This window comes from Mandrillus leucophaeus, unplaced genomic scaffold (assembly GCF_000951045.1).
Source record: "Mandrillus leucophaeus isolate KB7577 unplaced genomic scaffold, Mleu.le_1.0 Scaffold81, whole genome shotgun sequence".
Lineage (NCBI taxonomy): Eukaryota > Metazoa > Chordata > Mammalia > Primates > Cercopithecidae > Mandrillus > Mandrillus leucophaeus.
In genome coordinates, this window is record NW_012108808.1 from 2,519,764 (window position 1) to 2,532,313 (window position 12,550).

The window sequence follows — 12,550 nt, forward strand, 5'->3', positions numbered from 1 at the left end:
TATAACAGAGACCCAAAACAGCATTAACAGATGAGAAAGCATTACTCTTCTATGTTTAAGGATAAAGTCTTTGGAGCCAAAATTCTACTACTGGAGACAGCCCTGACTGATACTTACTAGCTGTGTGATCTTGGCCCTGAGTTTCCTCAGCTACACAATGGATTAACAGTTGCACATTTCATATGAGTATATTACTAATTAATACATTTTTTAAAACTAGTCAGGCACAGTGGATCATGCCTGTAATCCCAGCACTTAGGGAGGCCAAGGTAGGAAGATCACTTGAGCCTAGGATTTCAAGACCAGCTTGGGCAATATAGCCAGTCCCTATTCCTAAAAAATTAAATTAAAAGTGAACTTATAATAATCCTTGTATGTGATATGCCATATTAAAGTGCTTGTTATTATTACATTATTATCAGTTTCTAGACAAGGAAGAGTCTGTCATTATATTTTTATTATAAAATTTTTAGCACTTAACCTCACTTGATATTTTGGGTGAGTGCATTTTTGCCATCATCATTCTCTATAGCCATAGCGAGTCAAATTTTGAGTATCCTATTCACATATAATATAGACTATTTGTGGATTTAGCTTATTTTTAAAGGTAATTTGGTTAGAAAAACAGTCATTAATTAAATTAAAATCTTTTAAAATTATTGCCATCAAATATCTAGTAAAGTTGTATTTACTTTATAAATTCTGACACCATAGTTTTCTAACACATATTTTTTTATTTTCATTATCTTTGCCATCTTGCTTACCATATACATGTTTAGCGCACTATTAAAGACATTGTGTTTACACTTAATTACCATGGTTAGTTGGAATTTTCAGATAATAAAATAAGACAAAAAAAGGAATCCATCGTAAAATAGTATGTAAAGTTAAAATAGAGTTTATTTTTCCTTGAGTATTCAAAACTGTAGATAAAGATGTGGGATGATTTCATTGATGAAATGCTATAACAATCTGAAAATAGAAACATTAGCATATAATTCATTCTAAATCCACATAAAAAAAAGCTTAAGAGAATGTTGTGGAAAAAGAAGCAATTTTTGTATACGCCACTTGCTATTCGATTGTATCAAATAGCCATGTATACCAAATGTAAGTTCCTTTCCTAATTATGTCAATAGTAAACCAAGCTAACAAATGTTCAAATCTAACAAAATATATATATACACACACACACATATTTTACAGATAAATGCAATAAAAATGGTATTTAAACTTTTTTTTTTTTTTTTTTTTTTGAGACCTAGTCTTGCTCTATTGCTAGGCTGGAGTGCAGGGGCATGATCTCAGCTCACTGCAACCTCTGACTCCCTGGTTCAAGCGATTCCCTTGCCTCAGACTCTGGAGTAGCTGGAATTACAGGCACGTACCATCACACTCAGCTAATTTTTGTGTATTTAGAAGAGACAGGGTTTCACCCTGTTGGCTAGGATGGACTCGATCTCCTGACCTCGAGATCCACCTGCCTCGGCCTCTTAAAGTGCTGGGATTAGAGGCATGAGCCACCACACCTGTCCAAAACTGTCTTTTCTATATTGAAATAGCATAATTTAAATAATCAATAACTTTTCTAATCAAACAGCTATGAAAATAGAATACTGAATTTAATTATCTCTGTTTTACAATAAGAGTGATAATATGGCTTAACAGTATCCAAAACATACAAGCCACATATAAAAACAGAAAGAATCTACCTCATACAGATTCTTAAGATTATTATTATTTATTCAACATGATGCTTTTAAAACCAATAAATGAACTAATGAAATATAACGGTGCTATTCCTGAAGGAGGGAATAAAAATTTTTATTAGGCCATTATTCTTAAATTCTAAATAGAAAAATCTGCAATATATATTTGGAGGTCGGAGACAACATTTCTGATTCAGACCATTATTTCCTCGATAAAGGAAAGAGCTTGTGAGCAGAAAATTGAAGGCCAGATGACTTCTGGTGGAAGAATATTAGGGAAAGCATCAATCCTTTGGGAGAAATGACATGACTGTAAGAGGAAAATAACTGTACGAAGACTTTTTACCTACCCTTTTACGTTACATATGTGTATACCATATTATTACTATTATTAATTTAATTATGTGTGGGTAACATATTAAGCAAAATTATATAATCATCCCTTACAATATAATCATGCCACGAATATATATGAAAAATGATAAATAAATATGAACGTTTTTCTTTAGCAAGTATGAAGATGGAAAAATCAAGGATCTCTCCAAAACACAAAACCTGATAGAAAGTGCAATTCACCGTCTCTGTTTATGATTCAGTTAAGAAGCTCAGGCATTCTAATTGCCAGTAAACTCCTATGTCAAGAAAAAAAAAAAAAAATCTAAAGAGTAAAGCCTATATGGGAATTCTGGCAAATCCAATTTGCTGCAGTTTTAGTTTCCTAACTGTCCCAGAGATAGTAGAACCAAAAAGATTGTTTTCTTTGCTTTCAAGCCTAAGAGCTGCATGAACCTGGCAAGGGTGTCACTGCTAGTATTATTTCAGCAAAACGTTGTTTGTATTAGTGGTACTTTCCTTTTTCTGCATCCAAGGAAATACACCAGTAACAGCAAGAGAGTATCCTGTTCTTTAAGAGATGTGAGAAGTAAATTCTGATTCTTGCCCACCAATCACCATTAATGCCTTAACACAGGGAATTCCAGACCCATGACCAAAGATCTACAGCTCAAAAAATATTTCGCAGAAGTCATGCTAAATGATTTCACTAAAGGAAAACAGTCTTGGTATGTAGATTCAGGCTCCCCTTAACATGATAGCTTTTTGGATACTCTGCTTTGGTTTTGACCTTCGAAATTTCCCTTTAGAAATTAGCACACTACTGCTTACCACCAAACTCCTACAACTAGAACAGTAGGTACTAGGTGTTGTAGTTTTGACCAAGCAAGCACGACTCAAGCATGTCCATCATGGCTAAGAGGATAGTGGGATAATATGGAATTTGGAAGAAAGATTGATTAGGGAGGAAAACAACGGACAGGCAATGATAAAACAAAATTCCCATCAGAGGACACAGGGGTGGAGACTGAGAATATTTTCAAGAGATGTTTAGATGATTGAAAGAGCATAATCAGATACCATAGTTACCAAAATTTTCTCTGAGTACTGAGTATTGTTTGCTTGCTTTTAGTGAGGATGATTCCTATCAAAGACTAAATTTCCCAGTATCCCTTGTAGCTAGGTGTTGACATGTAACTAAGTTCAGGCCTGTGGGATACAAGTAGAAGTAATGTGTGATGACTTTCAGGTGGATTCTGGCACAAGGTGATTGTCCTAGATTTTCTCTTAAACGCCTCCTGTTAGATAGGAAATGGCCATTAATAGAGAAGCTTGCTTGAGGGAGTAACCCTGAAAGCCCAGGCCTGGACACCCACTTCTTGACGGTCTCATGCTTGCGAAACAGAATTCTATCATTACTCGGGTACTCTGATTCAGGTCTCCTTTCTGCAGGAACTTAACCTCTCTCTAACCAATGCATTGGCAGTTGTAAGTGAGGTGGAAGAGAAAGAAAGAAATCTGAACTGTCGGTAAAGTATCTGGATTTACCGATACAACCATTAATTGAAGTTCAGTAGTTGAAGAAGAAAGGGAAGACACCAGTGCTTGATATTATCTATTAGGCAGCAAAAATATTTAAAGATGTTAGAGCAACACAATTATGTTGTCAAAGAGAAACTATGGAAAAAAGAATTGAACCAATTGGCTGAGGGAGCACCATGATGCATGTCATTGTCATCTGCTGTTGACCATTCTAAAACTGGACACGACAGCTTGGACATGGCATTTCTATTTTGGCATGTTTTGGAACTTATAGGAATAACGTGGTTTAATACTTACAACTTTATATTTTATAAAAATTGAATTTTTACTTAAATTACAAAACTGGGCTTGAAGTGGTCAGAAATTGAACTGGCCAATAAAAGGCAACACAGCTCTAAAAAACCTTTAGGTAAGGATTTTTCAGTTGGCAATGTATTTTGAATATAATGTCATCTCATTTAATACGTATTTTCTAGTGATAACTCCGAGACAATTATTGTGGTAATGCTAGGTGAATTGTAGGATTGTGGAGAGGAAGGGAGACTACAATCTGTAGCTATAAGGAGTTCACAGTGTAATGGGGTGTCCAAATCTGTAAACTAGAAGAAGTAGAAAGAGTAGAAAAGATGAAATGATTTTCATAAATGAAAAAAGACATATAAATACTCCAGGAGCTTATAGAACTTGGATAGTATTTATAGAAGTCAAAGATCAGTCTTTAAAAATAAGTACATAAAATGAAATAAAATTATGACCCAGATCCTGAAAACTAAAGTTGTATAAGAACATACAATGTCACTCTGAGTCACAATCATAAGATCTAAAAGCATCCAACCCCAAAGTCTTACTGTCAGAGTAGCAAAATAAATGCTCTATAGCAGTACACGATGTTCCTTTTGTATATCTAGCTAAAAAGTTTAAATATATAATCCCATACAAGCTGTAAGAAACAGAAAAGCACACTGTGTCCACACATGTAACAGTAAATGAAATCATCTCAAGTTATAAGATGCGGAAAACTTAACCAGGAAAAGAAAACAAAATAAAGAAACCTAACATGTCTTAACATTTTGGGGGTGGGTAGATGGATGTTGGCTTTCTACTCAACATGTTATGTGTAATAACTATAGACATATATGGTGCATACAAAAAATCTATAGCACAATATATAATTGCCTCTGTATTCAGATTATTTAACCTGTTATCAATTTGACATGCACACATATAACACATATATGTAGATATACATTTATGCATGAATCTACACACATAAATACATATAAACATAGACAACATACAAAGACAGAGTCATTTGTTTCTCTTACTTTCACTTTTACACTTAGTTACACTTTTCATCATTGATTGGAAGTTTTGAGAGCCAGAGAGTTAAAAGTATGGCTTGCTTCTCTATAATTTCTGTTAGGATGAACCCATGGAAAATCGACTAAAGTTTTGTGATCAATTCATACCTCCTGAGAGAATCTGATAATGTGATACCAGCTCTAGCTAAGATTCCCTCCAGAAACAAGCAGATCAGCGGACATTCTCTGACCTGCCTTCCTCCATCATGTGATACCTGATGACAAAACCAAACTTAAATCCTGACTCGCAAGCAGGGTAGTGGTTGTAGTAGCAGGTTTAAAAAAATAGGAGTGTGGAGTTTGTACTATGATCATGGCTTAACTAGGGATCCTGATGACAAAAACAAGAGTCAGGATGCTGCCAGAGCCTAGCCTCTTGCTGCTGTAGTTACTCACTGGCCCCAGAATTGCCCAAGATTGCTTATTGCTTCTCTTAAGAGGTCAATTGCCTCTCTCCATTAAATCTCCCCATGATTTAAACAATATGAACAACAGTCCAACAAAAATACTATTGCGTGCTACAGTCTTCACCAGCTCTGATCTGCAAATGTATATACACTATATTCACAAGCTTTTAAGAACTAAACACAGTGTTCATAATCACCAAAAAAGCAAAAGAAAGAGAGAGAAACACTCATGATAATGCACTCAATTAACTGGGAAGAATTCCCAAGAAATGCCTGTGTTCTCAACTATAGTGAAATGTAGGTAATTATTACCACAGTTACAAATGTTGCTTCATAGTGAGAAACACTGAAAACGTACATTTTCACAAGAATTGGATATCCATTATGGAGAAAGCATTCTTAAACAGAGAGAAGAGTAGTTCACTTTATTAAATATGTCCAAATTATTAATAAATCTTTAACTTTATTTTTGATACATATTGTTGAAAAGTATAATGGTAAAACTTTGTTGCCAGAAAGGAGGATCCCTCAACGGTAAGAGTATGCCTGTAACTCAAGAAATATAACCAGGGCACATCATAAACCTAAATAAAGTACTGAGAGAGCATTCCTTAAAGATTCTCATTGTTTGAATTTTAATGACCTGTACAGCCATAGAATACTTTATTTGGAGTAGACATAGAAACAAATGGTTGTATTTACTTTCTAACAACAGCAGAAGTTGATAGACCCCCGGGAATCTTTACTCCTCTGTAGCCCACTAAGTGCCAGGAAATATCCCTCACCATCATCCATTATCTCTTAAATAATCTGTGCACTTAAGAACCTCACCTTTGATGAAAAAGGCAAATAAAAAGAAAAAACAAATTAAGAATGTCCTACCTACTATTCAACACCCGCAAATCAGGTATTTTTTAAAAGTTAACTTATAATTTGAGTGCCTCTGAGACATGTCAGCCTGTATTTTATATTTTCTCAATATTCTACATGTCCTTTAGCTTACATTAAGGTTAAATTTGTAAAGTTAAATTGTAGAACTTTCTTATTGCATTAAATATATCTGAAGGATATTAAACATCACTTAAGGAATAAATGTAAACTGAAGTTGATTATGGTTTCTATAACACTAATGGTAACCATTCCTTAAAACAAAAAGTTCAAAATGAGCCCCAGGTATTTTTATTGAAAAACAAATTTAATTTAATCTAGAACTATTTGAATTTCCATTAAAGGGTATAATCCTGTTTTTATTATATGAGTTACTTAAAAATTAGCATGGCCATCATTCCTCTTTTTTCTAAGTTTTTATTTTATTGATTCCTAAATACAATATTTGAGGGCTTCTCATATTTTATCTTTTTCTATCATTTCTAATTACTGCATGTATTTCAATGAAATCAATAATAATTTTGATAATGTTGTTATACCATGCATTACTAATTAATTCACTGGTTCCAAATTCCATACTCATTTATTACATGATAAAGGGTATGGTTTAATTAAACTATAAAATACAAATATTTGAAATATGCAATACATAAGCCACTTGAGCTAATAATTCAGTTTCCTCATAATGATCCTGATTTCCAATTCTCCTAATATATTCACAAGAATGGGATGTATGAATCCTTTACTCCTGCTCTGGGAGAAAGTAATGGTAGCCCCACAATTTTTCCACCGAGGAATCTTGTATACTTAATTTTGTCACTAATAACAGAGCCCCCCACCAAAAAAAAAAAAAAAAAGCATGTAACCAGTATATCTACTGAATATATAAATATATACTATTGTCGAGAGAGTTTTTATTTTATTTTATTTTAAAATCCCATAAGTATAACCTAAGTAAAGCATGCTGGTTCTATCTACTGTACTTATGTTTAAATGTGTTTTCTATATCTTTAGATTAAGTGAAACTTTTATGCTTTCTTAAAACATAGATATTAAAATCTTTATCAGAATTTGTATACTAATAACCACATAAATTAATAATTTTCAAAACAGTGAAAGCTCTTTATGCCTATAGCATTAAGGGTCCTACACTCCAAGAGTCCTTCAAAAGGACAACAAAGGTACTTTATTCAACAGACATTGCTAGCATAGGGTAGTCAAAAATACTGGAGGTTTCTCCTATGTTAATACCTACTCATTATAAGCTTGTTTCTCCTGTGTTAATACCTATTCATTGTAAGCTTGTCTTTGCTTTCATTGCTTCTCTAGCATTTATATTGAGGAAACTGAGACAATGAGCCTCAATGGCAGTACTTCTTATGCTCACCTACTCTCACGTAACTCTATCCACTCTCTTTGTTCCTAAAGCTTTATTGTAAATCAATTATATTTACATATTTATATTACAAATAAAATATATAAGGAGTAGCATTTATTTTTAAAATTATTCAATTAAAATATAATGCTAAATTGTATTTTTAAATATTATTTAAGATAGTTTTCAAATGTATTTCAAAAGAAGGAACAGTTCAAACTTTCATTAAGGAGTTACTTGTAAAACAGTGCTGATTATGTAAAACAGTCAGGAGGAAAAAAATAATCATAAGGATTAATCCAAGCAATAATTATGCTGGTGCTTCCCAAGGCTTTTTTATATATAAAATTAATTATATTTTATGGGAAAAAAGCACAAAACAAAAGTACTTCAGTTAAATTGTTTCTCAAATAAGAGGTTCAGAATTCCATGTTTCTTTGCCCTCATATAAAGTGAGTACATAAATCATTATTTGCGATATGAATGCTCCTGCAGAACATTTAAAGGTAGATTCATGCAGTATAGTATTATTTCAAGTAATGTCTTATCGCCACGTACTTCTAGCTGAAAACCAACTGAAAAATAACATCCTGAGAGCTACAGAAAAGATTATTAAGCTAATGATTCCCCAAAAGGGAAAGAATATGCATAAATAGCAGTTGAGTGGATGGTGCAGATAAGGATTCTATATTATGCATTCGGAATTATTATTTGAGAAACCACACTGTCAGCATACATTTTATCATGTTAATAATAAGCAACAGGTGGTTCAAGGATTAAAAAATGATAGCATTTATCTGCTCCATTCCCTCCAGAAGTCATCTTTACATAACCGTAACTGTCTTACTAAAATGGTAACACTAAAACCTGACGAAAGTTTTTCCAATAAATCAGTATTATATTTTTAGGTATTGCATATACTTCAAAACAGATATTTGCTTAAAATGTATCAGTAAATCCTTTGAAAAATTTATGTACAATTTTGATGAACTTTTTCCTTGAGATCATAGAGCAATACCTGAAAATGATATAGCAATAAAATATTCTGTCTCTATAGAAATTGACTCCATAAATTAGGCAACTCAGCTTGTCTCAATAGTTTAAATCAAACACATTCACAAACTGCCTAAGCCACTCAATAATTCAATAAAGTAATTTGAATAAAGAGAAGACCAAGTTATTCAACAATTAAAATACATTTTAGAGAAGAAAGCTTTTATCTCTGCTCTCGTTGAAGATAGTAATACTCTTACAATTCTGCCAGCGAGGAATCTTGTGTAGTTGATTTTATCACTATCCAGCAGAACTAAAAAACACACCCCAAAACAAATAGAAAACAGCATGCAACCAGTATTATCTAGTAAACATATCCCATTGTTGAGAGATCTTTCAAAAATTCATTTCTAAAAGATTTTAAAGCAGCCATTAAATAATGAAATGTCATAATGTCAAACACTGTTCAAATACTGATAAAATGTTCAATTTTTTTTTTGCCAAATGAGGGCGTGATAAACAAATTCTCTTTAGGTTTAGGAATATCTCACTTGCTATCGTTTTTGCTTGTACTCAATATTAGTGTAAACTTAAAACAAATATGCAAGGGGTATGTTTTTATAAGGGCATACCCCTTATATGCTTAAACTTTGTTCATAAAGTATGTAGGCAAAGTTCTCCATTAAATATTCTCAATCAAATGACTAAACCTAATTTTAAAGTAAAAATTTGTGTTCCTTCAGGAATCCCTCTGCTAGGTTTGGCTTGTCAGCTACTTCATGGAGAGGTTGAGAGAATGGGTTAGAGGAGGCAGGATGAAATCTAGCCTAGGCTCCCATTTATTTTCCCAAATGGTGACCGAGTCAGAGCTGATGAAAGAAGTTAACTCATCTCCACGTAGTGCAGTGCAGATGTACTCCACGAGAAATTCTCTCAAATGTCACGGTAAGTATTGGCAATGTGTCTGGGAATCACGCTTGCTCCAGTTCATGCGTTCCGTGCTTTAAAGGGTGGGCTGGGGTGGTGGTTATTCAGCCATCTGGGCGGCCTCCTCACTGGGACAACTGAGTTCAAGGCTTCCAGTCATATCGCGCTCTGTACGTGAGCAGCTCTTACTGGGTTCCATTCAGATCAGGTGAGAAAAAACGACTGGCAAGTCATGGCCACTGGCTTCAAGTGTCTAAACCTGGCTCCCTCTTAATAACCCTTTTGCAAACTCCACAGGGGAGTCTATGGTTTAACTCTTTCATCGCTGTCACCTGCAACCCTCCCACCCTCGCATCCCCTTCCCGCAGATTTCAAGGCAGTGATTCATTTTGGAATAAAACGTAATCAAATACATTGCAAACATGTTCTGGATTAAAGTCATGTTGAAGCACAAATCTGATCGACAATTTTATGTAATCGGGAGCAGTTCAACGAGTCCCTACTGGTGCCGCCAAACATCCTCCCACTCTTGGAGAGCGGGCATTTATAAATCTTACATCTTCCTACCTCCTCCCTCAAATTCCTTAATGGACCATTAGCGACGGGATCGATCCTAGTTACTTTAGTAGCGATACATCGCAAAGGCACATCTGCTGTGTTTACCCGTGCCAGAAACACCATTCAAAAGTTGAGAGGGTAGAGCCAGCACTTTCTAACCTTTGTGGGCCGGGAGGGGGCACAGGGGAGAGCAGGGTGGGGGAGGAAGAGTGGGAACCTTGTGAGACCTGAACTCCTGTGCATCCAAAAAGCAAGCCCTTGAACCAGCTGGGAGGGGGCAGCGGAACTGTGAACTTCTCCAGCAGCCCTGCGCCGCCGCACTTCCCTAAATCCCTCTCCTCAGAAAACGGAGCCCACTCCCCACCCACACCCGGCCACCGCGGCCCCCGCCACGGAGCAGCGCGCGCGTGTGCCCGGGGATGGGGGTGCGCGGCACTTACGTCTCGGAATTTGTTCCACTGTCCGACTTCCTTGTCATACTGAGAGATTGTGGTGAGCCATTGTTTATCATCCAGAAAATTACCGCCGTCCGACCGCCCCCCGGCTGCAGCCACCGCCGCGGCAGCTGCGAGAGACTGACTGCACCAAGCGGCTGCACACACACACAGTACGGCTGACACCTTGAGCATCTGGGAGAGGAGACACAACGGGGGTGGGGGGGATGTCAGTGTCAAATAAGGGGTACGAAGCCAGGGGCGACCCTGGAAAACATGCATTAGCAACGACGGGGGTAGAGGGAGGAGGAGACAAGCAGAGGCAAGCGTGTCCCCTCCCCGCAGGCTTTACCCCCAAAAGCCGGGCACTCACACACACGCAGACCCAGAGGAGAAGAGGTGGGTATAAGGAAGCAAGCCCCAGCCGCAGCAGCCCGAGCGGGCAAAAAAACCGCTTCCTGGCACATCACCTTGTTGTGAGCCAGCACTGTGCTCGCAGCTCCTGCTGGAAATGCAGCCCTGCTCTGCCAACTCGCTGCTTTCTGGAGCTGCTGCACGCGCCGCCGTCTCGAGCCGTCCACTCAGCTCCCTGCGCCCGGCGCGCTCCCCCCATCTCCACCCTCCCTTCGCGCGCGGATCTCCAGTTTACTCCCCTCCGTTCCCCCTCCCTCCTCGACCTCCGTTTTTTTTCCTCTTCCACCTCCAGCTGCAGTTGGCTCCGGATACGACGCTTGGCTGGAGCCAGAGGACGAGTTAGCTCCTAGCTTAGGAATCCTTATCTGCTTTGTAACCTCTCCCCTCCAGAAGAGGTTCTCATGTTCGCGAGAGAGCCTGCTCATTCTCTGCTCCTGGATTTAACACAAAGGGTACTATCTCTCGCAGTTGCCTCTGCTCCACAATTTCCAGGGTTGTCAGGCAGACGTGAGAAATGAGATCTGAGGACAACTTTACGCATCAACAAATAAGAATACCTGGACTTCCTACCCTGTAAAGCTCCTGGACTCAGCTCCTCCCTAAAGAAAGGCCATCTATCCACAAGGTCTTGGGAGATCTGCTTAATTTCAGAAAATTTAAAGTTTGCTGTGAGCTTTCGGATTATTACCGAAAACAAACTTTAATGTTAAAGGTTGCAGTTTCTTTTTTTCTTCTTCTTTTTTTTTTTTTTTTTTTTAGAAGCAGCATAACCAGGTAGGGCGTTTGAGAACACCTATATCTCCCACATACTCTAGCTGCATTTTTCCCTTTATAAAAACTCCCTGGCAACTGTATTTTAGAACGTAGAACCTGAATCAGAAACTTCAAAAGCCTACTGTCTCCCTCCTGCAAAATAAGAAGAGAGTTTTGAAGCCTGAACACCAATTTACCAGCTTTGTATTCCGAACTTCCATTTATGACAAAATACTTGGCTTTCCATGTCTTTTCTACATATTCTAAATAAACTGGAAGGAAATCGGCAATTAGCCCCCTGGAGAGAAAATCTGATACAGAGAATCTCTCATACTTAGAGAATTTAGGTGAAGTGAATATTACACAGAAATCAAGAAATATCTGCAAGCCAATAGACTGCAATAACATTATGAATCTCTATTTGAATTATTAGAGATTTCAGCGAAAACTACATCTCCCAAAGCTATGACCTTTGAAAATTTCTTGTAGCCTCCAAAACTTCAGAAGCTTTTCACATAGCAGCAGTACACATATTCCATATCAATCTTGTCTAACATTTTTCAATCTATATTAAAACACAACCAAACTCAACGATTAATACTAATTGCTATTTTTTAATGTATATTTCAAAATAAATGTATAATATGTATGGTAGGAAATAGATGTGTAATATTTATATAGGCAAGAAATTTCTACTACTATTTTTAACTCAGAAAAAGATATTTTTCTCAATTCCCCCCATTTCTACAGTGATGAATGAAATTAGTGGAGAAAAAAACACAGAACTTACTACTGCAATTCATGGGAGCCCTAATTGACACAAACAAACGTCAGGAAACTTTAAGAATATAGATGT

General features: G+C 36.6%; 1 protein-coding gene across 2 annotated transcripts in view; it reads right to left on the reverse strand.

Moving 5' to 3' along the window:
- Positions 1 to 11,150, reverse strand: part of SPOCK3 (sparc/osteonectin, cwcv and kazal-like domains proteoglycan (testican) 3) — a 516,259-nt gene extending 505,109 nt beyond the window's left edge. Inside the window, exons 1-2 of one of the 2 annotated variants that reach the window (XM_011967787.1) lie at positions 10,998 to 11,150; positions 10,534 to 10,722 (exon numbers count right to left, since the gene is read on the reverse strand). In XM_011967787.1, coding sequence (XP_011823177.1) covers positions 10,534 to 10,722 — 189 coding nt within the window. In that variant the 5' untranslated portion in view covers positions 10,998 to 11,150. Of the gene's footprint in view, positions 1 to 10,533; positions 10,723 to 10,900; positions 10,967 to 10,997 lie in introns of those variants that run through there. The other variant, XM_011967788.1, reaches the window with a different exon arrangement.
- Between the last annotated feature and the right edge of the window lie 1,400 nt (positions 11,151 to 12,550).